Genomic DNA, 25853 nt, shown 5'->3' with positions numbered 1-25853 from the left:
ACAATCGTCCAAAATGTCTTGGTGTGCTGAAGCGTTAAGATTTCACCTTCACGGGAAACAAGGGGACTAGGCAATCCCTGAAGAACAACCCTAGCAAAATTTAATTTAAAGTTGATACAATGCAGTCAGATAGATAATGTTATCCTGGCAATCGTTAAACTTAGACTCATCCATACTTTACACTACTCCATTCAATGATTGGTATTGTTAGTTTTGATGTAAGGCCATAGAAACCCTTGCCATGAAGGTCCAGTCGTAAAGATGTTGTGCTTTTGTTAAAGGCAAAATTCTTCCACTTTGAATAATACAGAAGTGAAGAAATTTCACAAAATGACTGGTTGCAGCAGTAGGATCCAATTACAGTAACACTCTAGAATTCAGTGTCCCATTTAGAACAAACCATTCTTTCACATATTGTAAAGGAATAATGCATGGCTTGGTGCATTATTTTTTACAACTATGTTTCAATACGTTTATTCATACAGTGTACATGACTAGAATATGTCTAGAGTGAAAGAAACAATTAATAGATACACATGCTACATGTTGAATAAGTGGTGGCTATTCGTAGGACCTTTTCATAAAGTATTGATGGAAAACGAGTGATAAGTAAAATGGCTGTGTCACAATACAGCCTATTATTTTCTCTGTATCTTGTTTTTACTCTAAGGTGCAATAAGAATCAAATCAGTAATATGTCACATATTCACATTTATTCCACTGGATTGATTCACATTATTCTAACAAAAGACAAGAAAATAAATATACTTCTATGAAAATATAGGATGTTCAACTTCAACCTATTTTTCTTCATTTCTTCCTAAGCAATATCTTGGCCTAAAAAATGTAAATAATAAATGGTTAAAAAACGAATCACATGCATTTACACATTATAAAACAAAAATACATAAGAAGTAAGAACTAAATATGAGTATCTTGTTACTCTGTATGGAAACATGTTTAGAATTCAGTCCAGCTAGTGGTGGTTGTAAAAAAAAAATTATGTTTGAAGGGTAATGAGTAGTGTTGAAATATCGGGTATCGGCCGATATTCGCGGTATCGGAATTCCGATACTTAATTCCGATACTTTTGCAATATCGTATACCGGAATCGGAAGTTCCCATAATGCAATGAGCCATTTTCATTTTATTCAGCCAATGAGGATCCTAAGAAGTGTGGGCACATCCTGTTAGGCATGTAGGCATCTTAACTAATGGCATGGCTGTGATTGGCTGCTGAAATGATGTCATGATGCACTTGAAAAGCCGCCGCCGCCATTTTGAGCTCACTCTGCTGTGAATTCAGTTAGGGATAGGATGCTGTTGTTCTGAGGGACAGTTTTAGCTACCTATTTGGTCTATTCTGCTTTACCCAAGCTACTTTATAAATCGCTGTGCCTTGCAGTGCTAGTGCACAGTTCTCTGTGCTGTTCACCGCTTTCTGCAAGGTCTCTGTGTGTGAGTGCAGCTCACCCTGTAGTGTGTGCTTCAGCCACGTCTGGTTGTAGTGCACTCAGTGTGTGTCACTGCCTCATATATTGTCCTTTTTTGCCAATTCATAATTTTTCCTGATATCTCCTATTAGTGTGGTGGTTCCATCCGTATTCAGCTAAATTTGTTCCAAACACACTATATAGGAGTAGATAGAGAAATTTTTTTGGTCTTGCAGCGCTAGTGCACAGTGCTCTGCATCTGTACTGTTCACCGCTTTCTGCAAGGTCTCTGTGTGTGAGTGCAGCTCACCCTGTAGTGTGTGCTTCAGCCACGTCTGGTTATAGTGCACTCAGTGTGTGTCACTGCCTCATACATTGTCCTTTTTTGCCAATTCATAATTTTTCCTGATATCTCCTATTAGTGTGGTGTTTCCATCCGTATTCAGCTAAATTTGTTCCAAACACACTATATAGGAGTAGATAGAGAAATTGTTTTGGTCTTGCAGCGCTAGTGCACAGTGCTCTGCATCTGTACTGTTCACCGCTGTCTGCAAGGTCTGGTGTGTGAGTGCAGCTCACCCTGTAGTGTGTGCTTCAACCACGTCTGGTTGTAGTGCACTCAGTGTGTGTCACTGCCTCATACATTGTCCTTTTTTGCTAGTTCATAATTTTTCCTGATATCTCCTATTAGTGTGGTGGTTCCATCCATATTCAGCTAAATTGGTTCCAAACACACTATATAGGAGTAGATAGAGAAATTTTTTTGGTCTTGCAGCGCTAGTGCACAGTGCTCTGCATCTGTACTGTTCACCGCTGTCTGCAAGGTCTGGTGTGTGAGTGCAGCTCACCCTGTAGTGTGTGCTTCAACCACGTCTGGTTGTAGTGCACTCAGTGTGTGCCACTGCCTCATACATTGTCCTTTTTTGCCAATTCATAATTTTTCCTGATTTCTCCTATTAGTGTGGTGGTTCCATCCGTATTCAGCTGAATTGGTTCCAAACACACTACAGTCATGGCCAAAAGTATTGAGAATGAGACAAATAGTAATTTTTCCAAAGTTTACTGCTTCATTTTTTGTAATGGCAATTTGCATATACTCCTGAATGTCAAAGAGTGATCAGCTTAACAGCAATTACTGTACTTGCAAAGTCAATATTTGCCCAGAAAATGAAATTTAACCCCCAAAACACATTTCAACATCATTGCAGTCCTGCCTTAAAAGGAGCAGCTAACATCGTTTTAGTGGTTGATCCATTAACACAGGTGTGGGTGTTGATGAGGACAGGGCTGGCGATCAATCAGTCATGATTAAGTAAGAATGACATCACTGGACACTTTAAAAGGAGGCTGGTTCTTGGTATCATTGTTTCTCTTCAGTTAACCATGGTTATCTCTAAAGAAACACGTGCAGCCATCATTGCACTGCACAAAAATGGCCTAACAGGGAAGAGTATCACAGCTACAAAGATTGCACCTCAGTCGACAATCTATAGCATCATCAAGAACTTCAAGGAGAGAGCTTCCATTGTTGTCAAAAAGGCTCCAGGGCGCCCAAGAAAGACCAGCAAGTGCCAGGACCGTATCTTAAAACTGTTTCAGCTGCGGCATCGGACTACCAGCAGTGCCGAGCTTGCTCAGGAATGGCAGCAGGCTGGTGTGAGTGCTTCTGCACGCACTGTGAGGCGGAGACTCTTTGAGCAAGGGCTGGTTTCAAGGAGGGCAGCAAAGAAGCCACTTCTCTCCAGAAAAAACATCAGGGACCGACTGATATTCTGCAAAAGGTACAGGGAGTGGACAGCTGAGGACTCGGGCAAAGTCATTTTCTCTGATGAATCCCCTTTTCGATTGTTTGGGACATCTGGAAAACAGCTTATTCGGAGAAGAAGAGGTGAGCGCTACCACCAGTCTTGTCTCATGCCAATTGTAAAGCATCCTGAAACCATTCATGTGTGGGGTTGCTTCTCAGCCAAGGGAATCGGCTCACTCACAGTCTTGCCTAAAAACACAGCCATGAATAAAGAATGGTACCAGAATGTCCTCCAAGAGCAACTTCTCCCAACCGTCCAAGAGCAGTTTGGCGCCCAACAATGCCTTTTCCAGCATGATGGAGCACCTTGCCATAAAGCAAAGGTGATAACTAAATGGCTTATGGAACAAAACATAGAGATTTTGGGTCCATGGCCTGGAAACTCCCCAGATCTTAATCCCATTGAGAACTTGTGGTCAATCATCAAGAGACGGGTGGACAAACAAAAACCAACAAATTCTGGCAAAATGCAAGCATTGATTATGCAAGAATGGACTGCTATCAGTCAGGATTTGGTCCAAAAGTTGATTGAGAGCATGCCAGGGAGAATTACAGAGGTCTTGAAGAAGAAGGGGCAACACTGCAAATATTGACTTGCTGCATTAACTCATTCTAACTGTCAATATAACCTATTGGTACTCATAATATGATTGCAATTATATTTCTGTATGTGATATAAACATCAGACAAACACTTATAAAAACCAGAGGCCAGCAGATCATGTGAAAATATAATTTTGGTGTCATTCTCAATACTTTTGGCCATGACTGTATATAGGAGTAGTTAGAGGAGCCTTTCGGCAGCATTGGGCCCTGCAGCCCCAGCCAGATTAGTATTAGCCTATTTTTTGCAGCCTCATCTATTGCATTGTAGGTTACCTTCCTACATTGTAATAGCTACAAAAAGTTTGTGATACTATCGTTATTACATCTTTAGGAACATCCAGTGTCTTTTTGTGACAAAAAAAACCTAAATAAAGTTCACCAAACACTCCACTTTACAATTGTGTAGGCCACATTAGCTCATATTAAAGTCTAGTCCACACTTTATAAAATTAGTGTTTCTTATACCTGTTAGCAGCTGTTCAGGAATAAGCACACTAAGCCCTTAGTACTTTTCTGCCTATCTTTATCAGTCTACCAAGATGAAGAAGGCAGGGAGTAAGGCATGTGGTCGTGGGCGTGGGCGTGGAGTTTCTGCAGAGAGAGGACATGAGGATTCTGTGCCTGCAGGGAGAGGACGTGGGGATTCTGTGCCTGCTGCGGGCACCAGTGACTCAGCATCCCCCAGTTTTACCAGGGAACAGTCCTTTATGCGCAGCTTTGTAGGAGCTAGCCGTACCCCACTGCTGTGGGAGGACCAAATTGAAGCCGTTGTCGGATGGATGGCAGCTAACGCATCGACTTCAATTAGTTCCAGATCCTCTCAGGTCCTGAGCACTGAAGAGCACCCATCTGTCTCCTCACCACCTGCCAAATTGCCCAGGCAGTCAGAGAGCCCTGGACAGGAGCCATCTCTACTTCTGTTCTCTGAATCTCTTGGCTTGGAAAGAGGGGGCTAGCCAAGCAGAATTCGAGAATTTGAAGAAGAGGTAGTATGCAGTGATGCGCAACCGTTTTGTCTCTCTGAATCTGAAGAGGCGGGTGGGCCAGTGCCTATGGTCAGCAGCACACCTCAGTACGCATCTGATGATGAGACTCAGGTGCCACTTTCTGGTGCGTACTGTGCTGTCGAGACTACCCAGGAGAAGCAGTTGTTTGAAGAGGGTGGTGTAGATGATGAGGTCCTTGACCCATCATGGCGTGAGAGACAGGAAGGTGGTGGGAGCAGCTCTGAGGAAGAGATTCCCCGAACAGCCCAAAAAGGAGGGAGAGGGAGGGGGCAGACTTGGTTGCCTGTAGCCTCCACTTCGGCACCCATTAGGAGCATGGCTCTTCCAAAATCTAAAGCGGGCGCTCCCAAGACTTGCAGTGCCTGGTCCTTTTTTGACACAGTTGCAAATGACATTTGCTTTGTCAAATGCAAGCTGTGTAATCAGAAGGTGAAAAGAGGGAAAAGTGTCAGCAACCTCAATACCACAAATATGTGGAAACATGTGCGGACCAAGCACGTGGTGGAGTTACAAAAACACACTGAAGACCTAGGCCAACCTACAGCGCCACCTACCACCTCTTCAGCTCGTGTTGTAGCCTCTTCCTCCAGCTCACACACAGCTGGTTCGGCTTCCTCACAGGATCGCCATGGAAGAATCTCTGGCACTGTTGTACAGAGACACAGTGTAATTCCACCCACAGCACCACTTTCCCAGTCATCCTCACACTCCCAGGCCAGTCTACAGCCATCGTTAGCACAGGCATGGGAGAAAAGGCGCCCATACTGGGCAAACCACCCCCGAGCACAGGCTCTGAATGCTGGCATTGCTAAACTACTGGCCCTTGAAATGCTATCATTCAGGCTGGTGGAGACTGACACATTCCGTAACTTTATGGCATTGGCAGTCCCACAATACAACGTGCCCAGCCGATTTTATTTCAGCAGGCAAGCCGTCCCTGCCCTGCAACATCATGTGGAGGGAAAAATTAAACATGCGCTACAAAACGCCGTCAGTAGCAAGGTCCACCTGACCACCGATGCGTGGACCAGTAAGCATGGACAGGGACGATACCTTTCCCTCACTGCCCATTGGGTAAATGTTGTGGAGCCGGGTACAGATCTTGAGAGTGGCGCTGTACGTGTTCTGCCAACTCCAAGGATTGCAGGAATCCAGTCTGTACACATTGACTCCTCCTCATACTCCAGTTCCTCTGAATCAGCGCTGCAGGAGCCGTCACGGTCTACCTCCACATCGACCCGTGAACGGTTACCTGTTATGGTGACCAATATGAGCACAGCCGTGGCCAAACGTCAACAGGCCGTATTAAAATTAATTTCTTTGGGGAATCGAAGCCACACAGCGCAGGAGCTCTGGAATGCCATCAAGCAGCAGAGCGACGTGTGGTTTGTGCCAGCGAATCTCCAGCCAGGCATGGTAGTGTGTGACAATGGCCGAAATCTGGTGGCAGCTCTGGGCCTAGGCAACCTCACTCACATCCCATGTCTGGCACATGTGCTCAACTTGGTCGTGCAGAGTTTTTTGAGGGACTATCCGGATCTTGATGCACTGCTTCACAAGGTCCGCATAGAGTGCGCTCACTTGCGGCGTTCCAGCAATGCAAGATCACGCATTGCAGCTCTGCAGCGCCGATTACGTCTTCCGGAACATCGCATCATATGTGACCTACCCACCAGGTGGAATTCAACGTTACATATGTTGGAGAGGTTGTGTGAGCAGCAGGCAGCAGTAATGGAGTACCAGCTGCAGCAGGCGCAAAGAAGTCGCAGTGCGCGCCGTTCACACTTCACCACCACTGAGTGGGCCTCTATGAAGGACATTTGCCACGTTTTGCGTGCCTTCGATTATTCCACGCGGATGGCGAGTGCAGATGATGCACTAGTCAGCATGACTATCCCCCTTATCTGCCTGCTTGAAAAAACACTGCAAGCACTAAGGGACGAGGTTTTGGAAGAGGTGGATGATGAGGAGTCACAAATGCCATCTGCTTCTCTACAGTCTGCGCAACGTGGTTCCTCACAAAGGCCTAGGCAGGGGACACTTTGTGAGGAGGATGAGGAGGAGTCAATGGATGAGGAAGACATCTGCCCAGAGGAGGGAGGTACACAATGCTCTAGTAGTCAGTATCTAGAGCGAGGGTGGGGTGATGCAGAGCAGGCAGAGATCACGCCTCAAGCAGGGGACAGCGTTTCTTGGCCAGTTGGCAGTCTGCAGCACATGGTTGATTTCATGCTGCAGTGCCTGAGAAACGACCGCCGCATCGCCAACATTCTCAACACGGCTGATTATTGGGTGTCCACCCTCCTAGATCCTCGCTACCGGGACAACTTACAAAGCCTCATAACACCGTTGAACCGGGAGCGTAAAATGCGGGAGTACCAAGACGCACTGGTGCATTCCATCATGTTCTCCATTCCACCCGAGAGCAGTGCTGCTAGTGCTTTACAAAGCAGCTCAGTGCGTCGAGGCAGTGGAGGAAGCTCTGCACAAAGAGGGAGCAGAAGCAGCGCCTCAGCACAAGGCAAGACCAGTATGGCCGAAATGTGCCAAAGTTTTGTGTCCCCGCCGCCACAAATGTCTACACCATCACAGACGGCTCCAGTCAGCAGGAGGCAACGTTTCCGTCAGATGGTGACAGACTACATGTCTTGCCCTCTTAGTGTGCTCCCAGACGGCTCTTCTCCCTTCAAGTTTTGGGTCTGTAAGCTAGATACATGGCCAGAGCTAAGTCAGTATGCATTGGAGGAGCTAGCTTGCCCTGCTGCTAGTGTATTATCGGAACGCGTCTTTAGTGCCACAGGTGGTGTACTAACAGACCGTCGCATGCGACTATCCTCCGATAACGTTGACCGGCTTACTTTTCTCAAAATGAACAAGGCCTGGATCTCTCATGAATTTGCCAGTCCTCTTCCAGAATAAATAATTGTTGCCAAAAGTATCCAGGTCTCCTGTTCTGTTCATGTTTCTACCACCTGAACTGTAATCCCTGAGCTCCAACACCGCCAGTTGGCGCTCGGAAGTGCCGTCTGCACAGTCAACACTTTCTGCCGTGTCATTGGGGTTCAGTAACTTCAGCTGTTCCCCTGCTGTGCGGATGGCAATTTCTCCTGCTCTGTCCACATTCTCACTACTACAGATTTTAAAGTTGCTCCAATTACACCTCTGGCTCCTCTGTTTTCAGTATTATCCCTGAGCTCCAACACCGCCAGTTGGCGCTCGGAAGTGCCGTCTGCACAGTCAACACTTGCTGCCATGTCATTGGGGTTCAGTAACTTCAGCTGTTCCCCTGCTGTGCGGACGGCAATTTCTCCTGCTCTGTCCACATTCTCACTACTACAGATTTTAAAGTTGCTCCAATTACACCTCTGGCTCCTCTGTTTTCAGTATTATCCCTGAGCTCCAACACCGCCAGTTGGTGCTCGGAAGTGCCGTCTGCACAGTCAACACTTGCTGCCGTGTTATTGGGGTTCAGTAACGTCAGCTGTTCCCCTGCTGTGCGGACGGCAATTTCTCCTGCTCTGTCCACATTCTCACTACTACTGATTTTAAAGTTGCTCCAATTACACCTCTGGCTCCTCTGTTTTCAGTATTATCCCTGAGCTCCAACACCGCCAGTTGGCGCTCGGAAGTGCCGTCTGCACAGTCAACACTTGCTGCCGTGTTATTGGGGTTCAGTAACGTCAGCTGTTCCCCTGCTGTGCAGACGGCACTTTCTCCTGCTCTGTCCACATCCACTGTACTACTGATTTAAAACCTCCTCCAAATACACCTCTGGCTCCTCTGTTTTCAGTATTATCCCTGAGCTCCAACACCGCCAGTTGGCGCTCGGAAGTGCCGTCTGCACAGTCAACACTTGCTGCCATGTTATTGGGGTTCAGTAACGTCAGCTGTTCCCCTGCTGTGCAGACGGCAATTTCTCCTGCTCTGTCCACATTCTCACTACTACAGATTTTAAAGTTGCTCCAATTACACCTCTGGCTCCTCTGTTTTCAGTATTATCCCTGAGCTCCAACACCGCCAGTTGGCGCTCGGATGTGCCGTCTGCACAGTCAACACTTGCTGCCGTGTCATTGGGGTTCAGTAACGTCAGCTGTTCCCCTGCTGTGCGGACAGCAATTTCTCCTGCTCTGTCCACATTCTCACTACTACAGATTTTAGAGTTGCTCCAATTACACCTCTGGCTCCTCTGTTTTCAGTATTATCCCTGAGCTCCAACACTGCCAGTTGGCGCTCGGAAGTGCTGTCTGCACAGTCAACACTTGCTGCCGTGTCATTGGGGTTCAGTAACGTCAGCTGTTCCCCTGCTGTGCGGACGGCAATTTCTCCTGCTCTGTCCACATTCTCACTACTACAGATTTTAAAGTTGCTCCAATTACACCTCTGGCTCCTCTGTTTTCAGTATTATCCCTGAGCTCCAACACCGCCAGTTGGCGCTCGGAAGTGCCGTCTGCACAGTCAACACTTGCTGCCGTGTCATTGGGGTTCAGTAACATCAGCTGTTCCCCTGCTGTGCGGACGGCAATTTCTCCTGCTCTGTCCACATTCTCACTACTACAGATTTTAAAGTTGCTCCAATTACACCTCTGGCTCCTCTGTTTTCAGTATTATCCCTGAGCTCCAACACCGCCAGTTGGCGCTCGGAAGTGCCGTCTGCACAGTCAACACTTGCTGCCATGTCATTGGGGTTCAGTAACTTCAGCTGTTCCCCTGCTGTGCGGACGGCAATTTCTCCTGCTCTGTCCACATTCTCACTACTACAGATTTTAAAGTTGCTCCAATTACACCTCTGGCTCCTCTGTTTTCAGTATTATCCCTGAGCTCCAACACCGCCAGTTGGTGCTCGGAAGTGCCGTCTGCACAGTCAACACTTGCTGCCGTGTTATTGGGGTTCAGTAACGTCAGCTGTTCCCCTGCTGTGCGGACGGCAATTTCTCCTGCTCTGTCCACATTCTCACTACTACTGATTTTAAAGTTGCTCCAATTACACCTCTGGCTCCTCTGTTTTCAGTATTATCCCTGAGCTCCAACACCGCCAGTTGGCGCTCGGAAGTGCCGTCTGCACAGTCAACACTTGCTGCCGTGTTATTGGGGTTCAGTAACGTCAGCTGTTCCCCTGCTGTGCAGACGGCACTTTCTCCTGCTCTGTCCACATCCACTGTACTACTGATTTAAAACCTCCTCCAAATACACCTCTGGCTCCTCTGTTTTCAGTATTATCCCTGAGCTCCAACACCGCCAGTTGGCGCTCGGAAGTGCCGTCTGCACAGTCAACACTTGCTGCCATGTTATTGGGGTTCAGTAACGTCAGCTGTTCCCCTGCTGTGCAGACGGCAATTTCTCCTGCTCTGTCCACATTCTCACTACTACTGATTTTAAAGTTGCTCCAATTACACCTCTGGCTCCTCTGTTTTCAGTATTATCCCTGAGCTCCAACACCGCCAGTTGGCGCTCGGATGTGCCGTCTGCACAGTCAACACTTGCTGCCGTGTCATTGGGGTTCAGTAACGTCAGCTGTTCCCCTGCTGTGCGGACAGCAATTTCTCCTGCTCTGTCCACATTCTCACTACTACAGATTTTAGAGTTGCTCCAATTACACCTCTGGCTCCTCTGTTTTCAGTATTATCCCTGAGCTCCAACACCGCCAGTTGGCGCTCGGAAGTGCCGTCTGCACAGTCAACACTTGCTGCCGTGTCATTGGGGTTCAGTAACATCAGCTGTTCCCCTGCTGTGCGGACGGCAATTTCTCCTGCTCTGTCCACATTCTCACTACTACAGATTTTAAAGTTGCTCCAATTACACCTCTGGCTCCTCTGTTTTCAGTATTATCCCTGAGCTCCAACACCGCCAGTTGGCGCTCGGAAGTGCCGTCTGCACAGTCAACACTTGCCGCCGTGTCATTGGGGTTCAGTAACGTCAGCTGTTCCCCTGCTGTGCGGACGGCAATTTCTCCTGCTCTGTCCACATTCTCACTACTACAGATTTTAGAGTTGCTCCAATTACACCTCTGGCTCCTCTGTTTTCAGTATTATCCCTGAGCTCCAACACTGCCAGTTGGCGCTCGGAAGTGCCGACTGCACAGTCAACACTTGCTGCCGTGTCATTGGGGTTCAGTAACGTCAGCTGTTCCCCTGCTGTGCGGACGGCAATTTCTCCTGCTCTGTCCACATTCTCACTACTACAGATTTTAAAGTTGCTCCAATTACACCTCTGGCTCCTCAGTTTTCAGTATTATCCCTGAGCTCCAACACCGCCAGTTGGCGCTCGGAAGTGCCGTCTGCACAGTCAACACTTGCTGCCGTGTTATTGGGGTTCGGTAACGTCAGCTGTTCCCCTGCTGTGCGGACGGCATTTTCTCCTGCTTTGTCCACATCCATTGTACTACTGATTTAAAACCTCCTCCAAATACACCTCTGGCTCCTCTGTTTTTAGTATTTACCCTGGGCTCCAATACCGCTAGTTGCTGCTCAGAAGTGCCGTCTGCACAGTCAATGCTTGCTCCAGTGTTATTGGGGTTCAGTAACGTCAGCTGTTCCCCTGCTGTGTGTCCGGCAAATTCTCCTGCTTTGTCCACATCCACTGTACTACTGATTTAAAACTTGCTCCAATTACACCTCTGGCTCCACTCTGTTTTTAGTATTTACCCTGGGTTCCAGCACCGCCAGCTGGTTCTCGGTAGTTCCATTTGCTCTTGTACCTTCTACTACCCATCCGGGTTCCAGTACCGTCAGCTGGTTCTCGGCAGTGCCTTTGGATTAGGGGCCTCCTTCTCGGTATCCAAGTTCCACCAACGTCTGCTGGTTCTTGGTAGTGCTTTCTGGCACAGGTACCTCCTGCTTAGTAACCGAGTTCCAGTACCGTCAGCTGGTCTTCGGCAGTTCCATTGGCTCTTGTACCTTCTGCTACCCATCCGGGTTCCAGTACCGTCAGCTGGTCCTCGGTAGTTCCATTTGCTCTTGTACCTTCTACTACCCATCCGGGTTCCAGTACCGTCAGCTGGTTCTCGGCAGTGACTTTGGCACGGGTACTCCCTCCTGCCCAGCCTGGTTCCAGCACGCCAGCTGTTTCCGGGTAGTGTCAACGTCACTTTGCCTCCAATGCGTTGTCCTGTCGTGTTGCGGTCGGGTTAGCCGACTCTATGGTGCCTGCAGTTTAGGTGACTCCTATGTGGGCTGCGGGATCTGGCAATGAAGGCTGGTTCCATAGTGCCAATAGGACAAGCACCCCCTGTAGGACTGTTGGTTTTGGTAACTGCGGCCAGCTCGCGGCCTTGAACTTTTTTTTACATGGGTACCTTCAGCTACCCATCAGGGTTCCAGTACCGTCAGCTGGTTCTCGGCAGTGCCTTTGGATTAGGTGCCTCCTTCTCGGTATCCAAGTTCCACCAACGTCTGCTGGTCCTTGGTAGTGCTTTCTGGCACAGGTACCTCCTGCTTAGTAACCGAGTTCCAGTACCGTCAGCTGATCTTCGGCAGTTCCATTGGCTCTTGTACCTTCTGCTACCCATCCGGGTTCCAGTACCGTCAGCTGGTCCTCGGTAGTTCCATTTGCTCTTGTACCTTCTACTACCCATCCGGGTTCCAGTACCGTCAGCTGGTTCTCGACAGTGACTTTGGCACGGGTACTCCCTCCTGCCCAGCCTGGTTCCAGCACGCCAGCTGTTTCCGGGTAGTGTCAACGTCACTTTGCCTCCAATGCGTTGTCCTGTCGTGTTGCGGTTGGGTTAGCCGACTCTATGGTGCCTGCAGTTTAGGTGACTCCTATGTGGGCTGCGGGATCAGGCAATGAAGGCTGGTTCCATAGTGCCAATAGGACAAGCACCCCCTGTAGGACTCTGGGTTTTGGTAACTGCGGCCGGCTCGTGGCCTTGAACTTTTTTTTACATGGGTACCTTCTGCTACCCATCCGGGTTCCAGTACCGTCAGCTGGTTCTCGGCAGTGCCTTTGGATTAGGTGCCTCCTTCTCGGTATCCAAGTTCCACCAACGTCTGCTGGTCCTTGGTAGTGCTTTCTGGCACAGGTACCTCCTGCTTAGTAACCGAGTTCCAGTACCGTCAGCTGGTCTTCGGAAGTTCCATTGGCTCTTGTACCTTCTACTACCCATCCGGGTTCCAGTACCGTCAGCTGGTTCTCGGCAGTGTCTTTGGCACGGGTACTCCCTCCTGCCCAGCCTGGTTCCAGCACGCCAGCTGTTTCCGGGTAGTGTCAACGTCACTTTGCCTCCAATGCGTTGTCCTGTCGTGTTGCGGTCGGGTTAGCCGACTCTATGGTGCCTGCAGTTTAGGTGACTCCTATGTGGGCTGCGGGATCTGGCAATGAAGGCTGGTTCCATAGTGCCTATAGGACAAGCACCCCCTGTAGGACTGTGGGTTTTGGTAACTGCGGCCGGCTCGCGGCCTTGAACTTTTTTTTACATGGGTACCTTCTGCTACCCATCCGGGTTCCAGTACCGTCAGCTGGTTCTCGGCAGTGCCTTTGGATTAGGTGCCTCCTTCTCAGTATCCAAGTTCCACCAACTTCTGCTGGTCCTTGGTAGTGCTTTCTGGCACAGGTACCTCCTGCTTAGTAACCGAGTTTCAGTACCGTCAGCTGGTCTTCGGCAGTTCCATTGGCTCTTGTACCTTCTGCTACCCATCCGGGTTCCAGTACCGTCAGCTGGTCCTCGGTAGTTCCATTTGCTCTTGTACCTTCTACTACCCATCCGGGTTCCAGTACCGTCAGCTGGTTCTCGGCAGTGACTTTGGCACGGGTACTCCCTCCTGCCCAGCCTGGTTCCAGCACGCCAGCTGTTTCCGGGTAGTGTTAACGTCACTTTGCCTCCAATGCGTTGTCCTGTCGTGTTGCGGTCGGGTTAGCCGACTCTATGGTGCCTGCAGTTTAGGTGACTCCTATGTGGGCTGCGGGATCAGGCAATGAAGGCTGGTTCCATAGTGCCAATAGGACAAGCACCCCCTGTAGGACTGTGGGTTTTGGTAACTGCGGCCGGCTCGCGGCCTTGAACTTTTTTTTACATGGGTACCTTCTGCTACCCATCCGGGTTCCAGTACCGTCAGCTGGTTCTCGGCAGTGCCTTTGGATTAGGTGCCTCCTTCTCGGTATCCAAGTTCCACCAACGTCTGCTGGTCCTTGGTAGTGCTTTCTGGCACAGGTACCTCCTGCTTAGTAACCGACTTCCAGTACTGTCAGCTGGTCTTCGGCAGTTCCATTGGCTCTTGTACCTTCTGCTACCCATCCGGGTTCCAGTACTGTCAGCTGGTTCTCGGTAGTTCCTCAGCTTTCTTGTACCTTCTGCTGCATTTCCAAGTTCAAGCTTTTTGAAATGGTTCTTGGTAATCACCCTGGATCTCCCTGACGAGGACCCTGAAGACGAGGACCCTGAAGACCAACCCTAAGAAGACGAGGACCCCGAAGACAACGACCCTGAAGACGAGGACCCTGAAGACCACCCCGAAGAAGACGAGGATCCTGAAGACCACCCCGAAGAAGACGAGGACCCTGAAGACCACCCCGAAGAAGACGAGGACCCTGAAGACCACCCCGAAGAAGACGAGGACCCCGAAGACGAGGACCCAGAAGACCAACCCGAAGAAGACGAGGACCCCGAAGACGAGGACCCCCGAAGACGACGACCCTGAAGACCACCCCGAAGAAGACCAAGAAGATGACCCTGAAGAAGTTGACCAAGAGGACAAAGAAGAGAAGACAAGCACCAAGATACAGAAGAACAAGAGACAGAAAACCAAGATGCAGAAATACAAGAAGCTGCAGAACAAAAAGCGGAAGAACATTAAGCATAAGACTAAAAATCAGAGCAAAAGATAATATCTAAATTATAAGCAGAAGATGACTAAGCAGTGTATGGGGGTGAGTCCGTTCCTCCTCGTGGTGCCCCTGGAAAAGGCCTGCTGATGCAGGCCAAACTGAACGCGGACAAATCCTGTTGTAAATCTTTTGTGACGGGCAGAACAAAAGGTGTAATGTCCAACCTTTTATAGATAACAACTACAGGAATGCCTGTCACAAATAAGAATATGATGAAGAAGAAGAATATGAAGAAGATGAAGAAGTAGAATATGAAGAATGTAAAAAAAAAGAATAATACGAAGAAGGTGAAGAAGGAGAGGATGAAAAAGATGCTGAGGATGATGAAGGAGAAAGTGTGGGAGAAGTAAAAAAGAAGGTGAAGAGCATGGAAGTAGTGAAACATAAATATCTGACAAAATATAAAAATACTTAACATAGTCAATATTTCCGTAACTCAGAACGTCTTAAAAAAAATATTAATTCCTGCTATTCCATTTGATTGGGCTAAACCTCTATGCCTTTATTGTCTCCCCCACCTCCCCAAATACATTCTACATTATTCTTAGTTGTTTTCCTTCATGTAGAATTAACCTACAAGGAGAGAAAGGGTTTATTTTCATTCCGATATTTCTGTCCCATTGACTTGCATTGGTTTCCGGTATCGGAATCGGCGATATCCGATACTTTTTCGGTATCGGTCCGATCCAATCCGATCCGATATTTCCCGATATCGGAAGGTATCGCTCAACACTAGTAATGAGGCATTGGATGGCTGAAACCAAGCTCTAACTACTATTGAAGTGGATTTTATAATCTCTCTTAGGGCTTGCTCTTATCTGTGTAAAAAAAAATGGTCTGATGTTCATCCAGAAAAGTAGTGTTATGCGAGTAGAATGCAATATTTCTCACCTAGCATCCGTATGACGTGCGTATGCAATGCTAGTTTACAAACTAATAAAGCAATCTTATATACAGATATGGATAGGCTAGATAGAATAGCTCGATAGATAGCTAGATGGATAGATAGATAGAATAGGATAGATGTCCTATAGATATTTAATGTCATAAGCCCCCTACATATAATAAACAAGCACCCTTTGATGATTTTCATGTGGCACTAATGGGTGTTTAGCCTTATTTAACCTATTAAATACTCTATTTTGCAGACTATAAGATACACCGGACCATTAGACTTACTCCAATTTTTGGGGAGGAAAATAGGAAAACATTTTTTTTAATAAAATGATGGTGCGTCTTATAGTCCGACTTTATGGTAGCTCACTAGGGTAGGCAACTGAGGTAGAGCGGGGTCACAAGAGGGGTCTGGTTGCTGCTGAAGGAAGCTGGCCACTGTGGCAGGGGTGGGGTTATGCTACGGCCCCCAGGCTGGGAGGAGGGGGTGTACCGGCAATGCGAGGCTGCGGACCCTGGGCTTTCAGAAAATGCCGGCGGTGAGCGGAGTCCCTGCACTTCTCATTGATTTCCCTGCGGTGGGCCTCAGGAAAATGGCAGCCGGGGGCAGCACATGTGCAATTTGAAATCTCGGGACACGAGATTTCGGGAGCCGAGATCTCAATCTGTGCATGCACCTCGTCCGCCTCCAGAATCATTGAATAACATTAGTCAGAGTGCAATCCTATTTTTTATCGGATTGCATTCGTCTGATTTATACGCAGATGAGAATGAGCCCTTAGGGGTTTTCTCAATGTGTGTCTTCAGCAGCACACTGCTTCACAACCTCTTTCACTTTTTTGTTGTTGGTAAGGCAGGCTCTCCTCTTTGAATGAGAATTCTATTTCAGTAGCTTTGTCCTACTGCTGAGCTTCTGCTTGCCAGTGTGACACATCACATCTGTCAGTACTTCTTCTGATGTCCACGTTGTTATCAGCATATTTGCATTTAGCGATAACAGGTTCTTTGAACAAGCACACAACTCAAGTGAGAAAAGCAGTGAATAGAAAAACTGCTCTGGAAACTGCCCATGGTACGGGAGAGGGGATTGTTATTTTGCAGAACTTATAGCAGCTCTGGATCAAAACCTGACAGGGGAAATGTACATTTGTCAATGAGCTGGAGAGAGCTGACTTATACAGTACAGACCAAAAGTTTGGGCACACCTCATTTAAAGATTTTTCTGTATTTTCATGACTATGAAAATTGTACATTCACACTGAAGGCATCAAAACTATGAATTAACACATGTGGAATTATATACTTAACAAAAAAGTGTGAAACAACTGAAAATATGTCTTATAGTCTAGGTTCTTCAAATTAGCCACCTTTTGTTTTGATGACTGCTTTGCACACTCTTGGCATTCTCTTGATGAGCTTCAAGAGGTAGTCACCAGAAATGGTTTTCACTTCACAGGTGTGCCCTGTCAGGTTTAATAAGTGGGATTTCTTGCCTTATAAATGGGGTTGGGACCACCAGTTGTGTTGTGTAGAAGTAAGGTGGATACACAGCTGACAGTCCTACTGAATAGACTGTTGGAATTTGTACTATGGCAAGAAAAAAGCAGCTAAGTAAAGAAAAACAAGTGCCCATCATTACTTTAAGAAATGAAGGTCAGTCAGTGCGAAAAATTGGGCAAACTTTGAAAGTGTCCCCAAGTGCAGTTGCAAAAACCATCAAGCCCTACAAAGAAACCGGCTTACATTAGGACCGCCCCAGGAAAGGAAGACCAAGAGTCACCTCTGCTTCTGAGGATAAGTTAATCCGAGTCACCAGCCTCAGAAATCGCAGGTTAACAGCAGCTCAGATTAGAGACCAGGTCAATGCCACACAAAGTTCTAGCAGCAAACACATCTCTTCAACAACTGTTAAGAGGAGACTTTGTGCAGCAGGCCTTCATGGTAAAATAGCTGCTAGGAAACCACTGCTAAGGACAGGCAACAAGCAGAAGAGACTTGTTTGGGCTAAAGAACACAAGGAATGAACATTAGACCAGTGGAAATCTGTGCTTTGGTCTGATGAGTCCAAATTTGAGATCTTTGGTTCCTACCACCGTGTCTTTGTGCGACGCAGAAAAGGTAAACGGATGGACTCTACATGCCTGGTTCCCACCGTGAAGCATGGAAGAGGAGGTGTGATGGTGTGGGGGTGCTTTGCTGGTGACACTGTTGGGGATTTATTCAAAATTGAAGGCATACTGAACGAGCATGGCTACCACAGCATCTTGCAGCGGCATTCTATTCCATCCGGTTTGCGTTTAGTTGGACAATCATTTATTTTTCAACAGGACAATGACCCCAAACACACCTCCAGGCTGTGTAAGGGCTATTTGACCAAGAAGGAGAGTGATGGGGTGCTACGCCAGATGACCTGGCCTCCACATTCACCAGACCGGAACCCAATCGAGATGGTTTGGGGTGAGCTGGACCGCAGAGTGAAGGCAAAAGGGCCAACAAGTGCTAAGCATCTCTGGGAACTCCTTCAAGATTGTTGGAAGACCATTTCCGGTGACTACCTCTTGAAGCTCATCAAGAGAATGCCAAGAGTGTGCAAAGCAGTCATCAAAGCAAAAGGTGGCTACTTTGAAGAACCTAGAATATAAGACATATTTTCAGTTGTTTCACACTTTTTTGTTAAGTATATAATTCCACATGTGTTAATTCATAGTTTTGATGCCTTCAGTGTGAATGTACAATTTTCATAGTCATGAAAATGCAGAAAAATCTTTAAATGAGAAGGTGTGTCCAAACTTTTGGTCTGTACTGTATCTCATGAGTCAACTCATCAGCCTTTAACCCCTTTAAAGCCCATGACGTACTAATAGGCGTCAGTGCCCTGGGCTTTAAGAGCCTGACCCGTATTAGTACGTCATCGCGATCGCGCGCGTACACAGGCTGTGCGGGCGCGATCGCCGCCGGGTGTCAGCTGATTGTCACAGCTGACACCCGGTACCGCTCCCAGCACATTAACCCCCGCAATGCTGCGATCGAAGTCGATCGCAGCATTGCGGAGGCAAGGGGAGGTGATCGCAGATACTCACCTCCTCTTCTGGCCTCCAGCGCTGTGTGCCGCGGCTTCCCGGGTGTTGCCATGACGACCCGATGTCGTCATGACAACATCCGGGTCACCAGACAGCAGGAAGATTGTTTGGACATGTGCAGTGCATCTCCAAACTATCTTCTCCCTGTCCAGCGCTGACTGCCTGCATGACACAGGGATTGTGCTCCATCCCTATGCTGTGCAGGCGATCAGAATAAAAAAAGTGAAAGTCCCATAGTGGGACAAAGTAAAAAAGTAAAAAAAACTCCCAAAAAGTGGAAAAAAAATAAAAAAAAATTATAAAAATATTTAAAAAAAATAAAAAAAATAATCCACTAAAAATAAAAATATAATGTACCCATCAATAAATATTATTATGAAAAAAAAATTTGTTAGCGGACACCATGTCGCGTTTGGAGAGCCCCTGATGTGCCTAAACAGTGGAGCTCCCCCACAAGTGACCCCATTTTGGAAACTAGACCCCCCAAGGCACCAATCTAGATGCATAGTGAGCACTTGGAACCCTCAGGTGCTTCACAAATTGATTCGTAAAAATGAAAAAGAGGAAAAAAAATACTTTTTCATTTTTACGAATCAATTTGTGAAGCACCTAGGGGTTCCAAGTTCTCACTATGCATCTAGATAGGTGCCTTGGGGGTCTAGTTTCCAAAATGGGGTCACTTGTGGGGGGTTTCCACTGTTTAGGCACATCAGCGGCTCTCCAAACGCAACATGGTGTCCACTAACAATTTGAGCCGATTTTCCATTCAATTTGTTAGCGGACACCATGTCGCGTTTGGAGAGCCCCTGATGTGCCTAAACAGTGGAGCTCCCCCACAAATGACCCCATTTTGGAAACTAGACCCCCCAAGGCATCAATCTAGATGCATAGTGAGCACTTGGAGCCCTCAGGTGCTTCACAAATTGATTTGTAAAAATGAAAAAGTGGAAAAAAAAATACTTTTTCATTTTTACGAATCAATTTGTGAAGCACCTAGGGGTTCCAAGTTCTCACTATGCATCTAGATAGGTGCCTTGGGGGTCTAGTTTCCAAAATTGGGTCACTTGTGGGGGGTTTCCACTGTTTAGGCACATCAGGGGCTCTCCAAACGCAACATGGCGTCCGCTAATTATTCAAGCAAATTTTACAATCAAAAAGTCAAATGGCGCTCCTTCCCTTCCGAGCCCTGCCGTGCGCCCAAACAGTGTTTTTTCCCCACATATGGGGTATCTGCGTGCCCAGGGGAAATTGCACAACAAATTTTGGGGTCCATTTTTTTCCTGTTACCCCTGCGAAAATAAAAAAAATTGGGTCTAAAGTAACATTTTTGTGAAAAAAGTTAAATGTTAATTTTTTTCTTCCACATTCCAAAAATTCCTGTGAAGTACCTGAAGGGTTAATAAAGTTCTTGAATGTGGTTTTGAGCACCTTGAGGGGTGCAGTTTTTAGAATGGTGTCACTTTTTGGTATTTTCTGTCATAAAGACCTCTCAAAGTGACTTCAAATGTGATGTGGTCCCTAAAAAAATGGTTTTGTAAATTTTGTTGGAAAAATGAGAAATCGCTGGTCAACTTTTAACCCTTATAGCTCCCTAACAAAAAAAAATTTTGGTTCCAAAATTGTGCTGATGTAAAGTAGACATGTGGGAAATGTTATTTATTAACTCTTTTGTGTGACATATCTCTCTGATTTAAGGGCATAAAAATTCAAATTTTGAAAATTGCAAAATTTTCAAAATTTTCACCAAATTTCCGTTTTTTTCACAAATAAACACAAGTGATATCGAAGAAATTTTACCTCAATCATGAAGTACAATATGTCACGAAAAAACAATCTCAGAATCAGGGGGATCCGTTGAAGTGTTCCAGAGTAATTACCTCATAAAGTGACAGTGGTCAGAATTGTAAAAATTGGCCCGGTCATTAACGTGCAAACCACCCTCGGGGGTAAAGGGGTTAATATGTCTACTGCACATACTGGTTGGGCTCTTGTGGTTAATCTCTATAGCAACAAGCTGTAAACTATGTATGATAAAATCTTTCATAGCAAGATAATGACAGCATATTGAAAAGCAAATCAGTTGCAAACTTGCTTATTTTCCATGCTGTCTAACTATCTGTCAGAGCAGAAAAATGTAGGAAGACCAAATCGCCAATCAAGTTACAATAATTTATCCAAAAGTAGATTGCCACTCACCATGTAATATGATAAAACTGCTGTTTATTTTATTTGCATGTTCAAGAGGTATGCAGAAAGAACAATTTTCAGCAGGTTGTTAGGCCGGAACGCAGGAGAAGGGCTTTCTCGCAGCGTCCGGCCAGGCCCTTTCCTGCTGGTCAGTAATTGTCAGCATTTAGGTTCCGTTCTAGGGATTCTAAGTGTGGTTTCTGCTCATGTGCCGCTAAGCCACGCCCCTTGCGGCCATGTGCCGCTAAGCCACGCCCCTTGCGGTCTGTACTGCTAAACCATGCCCCCTTGCGGTCATGTGCCGCTAAGCCACGCCCCCTTCTGTCTGATACAGCATGGTTGTTTGTCCTAGGGGGCTGGGGCTGAGGCTGTCTCTAGTGTATTTAAGGGCTCCGCCCCGGTGCCTGGTCTATGTTTTTCTAACCTGGGGTGAGGTCTCTGGCAGTAAATGCAGTGTGTGAGAGTCGTTGTCAAGGGTTCCTGCTGAATGCTCCCTAGTCATCCTAGCCATCAATTAGGGCTAGGGGAAGGCTGTGAGCGGCAAGCTCTACCATGTCGGTTCACCGGTTGGTTCCACGCCGCCACGGAGGCGTCCTTGCTACCAATCGGGCATTCCAGGGCTCGCCACTGTATGTGTGGTCAGACTGCCACTTTTACACCCTTGTGTTGGGTGCTGCAGAGATCCTCCTCCTCTTTAGAAACTTAGGTTCCAGGCCTTTCCTGGCCTGCAGCTATCTGCAGCTCTATACGCCGCCATCTAGTGCTCGGGCATTTCATGCTGTCAAATCCTTCCTGCTCTGCACAGCGGTGTCTTGCAGTGCAGAAGTTTATTCGTTTCATTTCTGGAGTGTTGTTAACTCCCAGCATTGTACCTAGTTTAGTTACTACTTGTGTGAGCACTTAACACACTAGTTCATTTCTTTCTCTGTGCTTAGCTGAACATTTCTCTGGACTCAGCTGCTGCAGCTCCTCTGCAGTCCAGTGGACCCCGACGTGTCATTTAAGTTTTATTTTATTTTATTAAAGGACACGCCAGCGTAACACAGGTTAGTAGCCTCTGGCCGTTTCACGCACAGAGTGCTTTCTCAAGTTACCCTGAGAAACGTCTGGAGGCTACTGACCTGCTGTATATTATTCTTTTTGTATACCTCTCAACCATGCACAGAAAACAAACAGCTGTTTTATCTATGTGGTGAGTGTCAGTCTACTTTTTGATATGTTACATTTGAACTATCTCAAACATTGTGCATCACATGTGTGACTATCGCCCAATGTGTTTATCCTGTTTTCGGGAGTAGTGCCAACCTTTTTTTCTTTTGTATGAAGTTACAAATAATTGTTCATGACACCACTAGAAAATATGACAGTAAGTGATTTTTATCACGTGTTTGGGAGAAAAAAGTTAGTCATGAATTATATACTAGTACAGAAAAAAATCTGGCTTGCTTTCATAATAGGAATGATAATAGAATCACTGTGATGCTGGTCCAGGGGAGAGGTGCTTGATCTAAGTAGACCCAGCACAGCCCTAATACTGACAATGCTGAGCAATTGTGTAACCAGAATACATAGCACTTCAGAAAAAATCAGGATTGGGAGCAAAATACTAAAAGAAATACAGTAAAGGCCCCCATACACATTAGGCTAATGTTGATATCAACAGATTCGGCAGACAGTCTAACGGCAATGGATGGCCCCAGACAACTTATAGTCGGGAAGATGTCAATCAAGCATACCTGATTTTGGACTGCCAATCACTTTGTTCTTCCGGAAATGAGCCACCACAGACATGTCTGGTGACGGCTCTTTCATGGAAAACACAGGAGCTCTCGGCTGAATGAGTGTGTATGGGATAGACGGCGGATATGGCTGGCAGCTGAACGATCAGCCCAGCAATGTGTATGGCTAGCTTAATTCATAACCGTTGTATTAATTTTTATTTCATAATTCAATAGTACACATGAAAATAAGTAACTATATATTTTATCAGAGCAATCTGCTTTTTTCTCCTCCAGTACAGATCATTTATTCTCAAAATTATCAACTCACAGGTAAAATCTGTATTCAGTGAAGACAAATTTTGACATTACTGAGATACAAGGTGAAGGTTGATATTGATAAGATTCTATGTCGATAGAAGGGGAAGAAGGATGGAGACAGAGGCAGAGCGCCTCCTTCCTACTAACCCTCGCACCAACATAAAATCTTATCAACACCAGCTGCCATCTCCTATCTCTCTTCACTGAATACAGATTTTATCCATTAATTGAGAATTTAGAGAATGAAGATCAGTCCAGTCAAAAAACACATGTTCTATTCAAAGGAAAATCCACATATCAGAGCCAGACAGCAAAAAGCTATAAGTATGTTTTTTATTATACAAAACACTTTGTATGAGATTTATTATAATTACGTACACTGGAAAATTGTCTTTAATGACTTGCATCATGTTTATTTTGTGTTTTGGACACTTTCTGTCTTTCGTCTGACAAGGGAAAAAGGCTTAGTGGAAAGGGGTGTTTCCTAAATTGTAATTCTGTGCACAAACTAGTAGGTGGTGTAAAGATACATATAGTTACATGGTTACATAGTACAGTTGAAAAAAGATACATGTCCATCAATTTCAACCGAGGAATTTGAAAGAAGTTACATTAAACAAAGCAGTTTTAGTAAATCTGCCCAAATGTGTGCCTTTGAGAGGGCCCCACTGCCTTTGGGCCACACAGTAACTACAATAGCTGTTAGAGCTATAGTTAAAAGTGATGTCCTACAATTACAATGATCACCCATCCATAGGAGAAGAAGTATCTTATCCCTTGGAATCCTACAGTGGAGACCCCAATGATATTGAACAGACTAACTCAAATAAGTGTAAAGTTGGAAAGGGAGTCAAACTACATATAAAGGCCTGTAACTTTGAGATGAGATGTCCAATAAGCTCATTTACTGTACTGTGCAAAAGTTTTAGGCAAATGTGGAAAAACTGATGCAAAGTAAGAATGCTCTCAAAAATCGCATTGTTAAGGGTTTATTTTTATCAATGAACAAAATGCAAAGTGAATGAACAAAAGAGAAATCTAAACCAAATAAATATTTGTGTAAATACCATTTGCCGTCAAACCAACATCAAATCATAAATTCTTCTAGGTACACTTGCAAAGTTTTTAAAGGAACTCGGCAAGAAGGCTATTCCAAACATCTTGGAGATCTAACCAGAAATCTTCTGTTGATGTAGGCTTATGTAAATCTGTCTTTCTCTTCATGTAATCCCAGACAGACTCAAGTATGTTGAGATCACAGCTACTTAAGGGGCCTACCATTATAGTAGTGCATTAGGTCAAGATTAATGGTGTCCTCAAAGTTGATAAATACAGACAAATATCATGTAGTACTATCAGAGAAGCATCTGATTGGCTTCAAAATTTAGCATCAGGACAACAACTCCAAACACGAAGCCAATATCATTAAGAACCATCTTCATCTAAAGAATACCAAGCAGTATTGGAAGTGATGATATGGCCCCCATAGAGCTCTGATCTCAAAATAAAGAGTGAACATTAATAAGACCGGATCTAAAAAACCCACACAGGCTTTTCAGCAATTTTGTTTGCTGCAGATCACAAAATTTTTTGAAGAGGATTTACTGATTTGGCCTATAAACATTTATAGTATTGTAGATATTTTTTCAGCTGTGTTTACTAACAGATGTGACTTTACAGGAAAGGGGTGCAGTCTGAGAAGTGACATAGTACATCAAAATGTTGGCAGAGAATTTTTGGTGCATGGTAAGGCAACCGATAGGTGGTGTAAACTTAAACAAAAGTGTATAAAGATGCACCCCATTTTTCATCCAGTATAAGCCACAGTAATGAATGTGGCACTTGTTTATTACTAGACTGGATTAGTAAATCTGCCCCATAAAAGATGAAACTCTTACCAAAAGAAGTTGTGTTATTTGTTTTCACCTTCCGCCATTAGGAGTTCAGTGGCCAGTTCTTCAATGTGCTTCCAAGCAAATACAATGTGATTTGATTCCACAGTTCGAGCACACACAGCAAACCTTAAAATAAACTTTTCTCCTAAGCAGCATGGCACTATATGTATTTTCTTTAAATTATTTATCTTTTGAAGAAGTGATTTGTTCAGTGCGTTGGATCCCTAAATAAAGAAAAATCATGGAAAAGATTGAACAGTTTTATGGTTTCTGATGTTTAATTTATTTAATAAACCAAATATGATTAGATTGAATGCAACTGTATATGCTGTATACTCTGCATTGATCCTCGCTGTGAGGCTAGGGTCACACAAGTGTATAAAAAATCATTCATAGTTGCATCCAGAAAAGTGGGATGATTTTTTTTCTAAATAGAAATTTTGAATAGAATATCCAACTCCAGTAGAATTGTGAACTTTATTGTAGAAAAATGAAAAACATGACTTCAAATGGATTCCATGAATATAACCATATAAGAGTGCTACACATTTCAGATTCTAACCGGTGTCATTTATGAGAGCTAACAATTTTTTCTCACTTGTTATCCATGTGCAGTCCATTTACAATCCGTTTTTTATAGCAGCAGCTATTAATCATTTATAAGACCATTTATGGTCTCCTATTTTATGTAATTGCAATGTATCCGTAAAAACCGAATGCTATACTGTGGCTCCGTATGGTAGCCGATTTTATTTTACGCACCCATAAACTTGAATGGGTGAGTCTCATCCAACACATGGAAGAAACTAGTGCATGCTGCAATTTTTTTTCACACACATATCCAGTCAGTGAAAAAAATTGCTCAGCTGCACTGCCCCTTTGAATAACATTGGTTGAATGCACTCTATTTTTTCCATGGACAGCACCTGGACCGAAAATACGGTCGTGTGAACGATTTCTAAAACCACGTGGTACCACTTTGCAATAGCACTTGCACTAGCACCAAAGTAAAACCCTATTGCGCTATTTTGTTCTCTACTTACGCCTCTAAAGTGAGAATTTGTGGCACTCATCACTTTCATAAAAT

At 45.5% G+C, this 25853-nt stretch overlaps 1 protein-coding gene across 2 annotated transcripts in view; it reads right to left on the bottom strand.

Moving 5' to 3' along the window:
* Positions 1 to 694: 694 nt before the first annotated feature.
* DDC (dopa decarboxylase) overlaps positions 695 to 25853 on the bottom strand; it is a 379409-nt gene continuing 354250 nt past the window's right edge. For both annotated transcript variants that reach the window (XM_073678337.1, XM_073678336.1), the window contains exons 14-15: positions 24770 to 24990; positions 695 to 837 (exon numbers count right to left, since the gene is read on the bottom strand). In XM_073678337.1, coding sequence (XP_073534438.1) covers positions 24784 to 24990 — 207 coding nt within the window. In that variant the 3' untranslated portion in view covers positions 695 to 837; positions 24770 to 24783. The remainder of the gene's footprint in view (positions 838 to 24769; positions 24991 to 25853) is intronic.

The sequence above is a fragment of the Phyllobates terribilis genome, unplaced genomic scaffold (assembly GCF_046119375.1).
Source record: "Phyllobates terribilis strain yellow unplaced genomic scaffold, ASM4611937v1 Scaffold_4__5_contigs__length_816908805, whole genome shotgun sequence".
Classification (NCBI taxonomy): domain Eukaryota; kingdom Metazoa; phylum Chordata; class Amphibia; order Anura; family Dendrobatidae; genus Phyllobates; species Phyllobates terribilis.
This window is presented reverse-complemented; position numbering and strand designations above follow the sequence as displayed.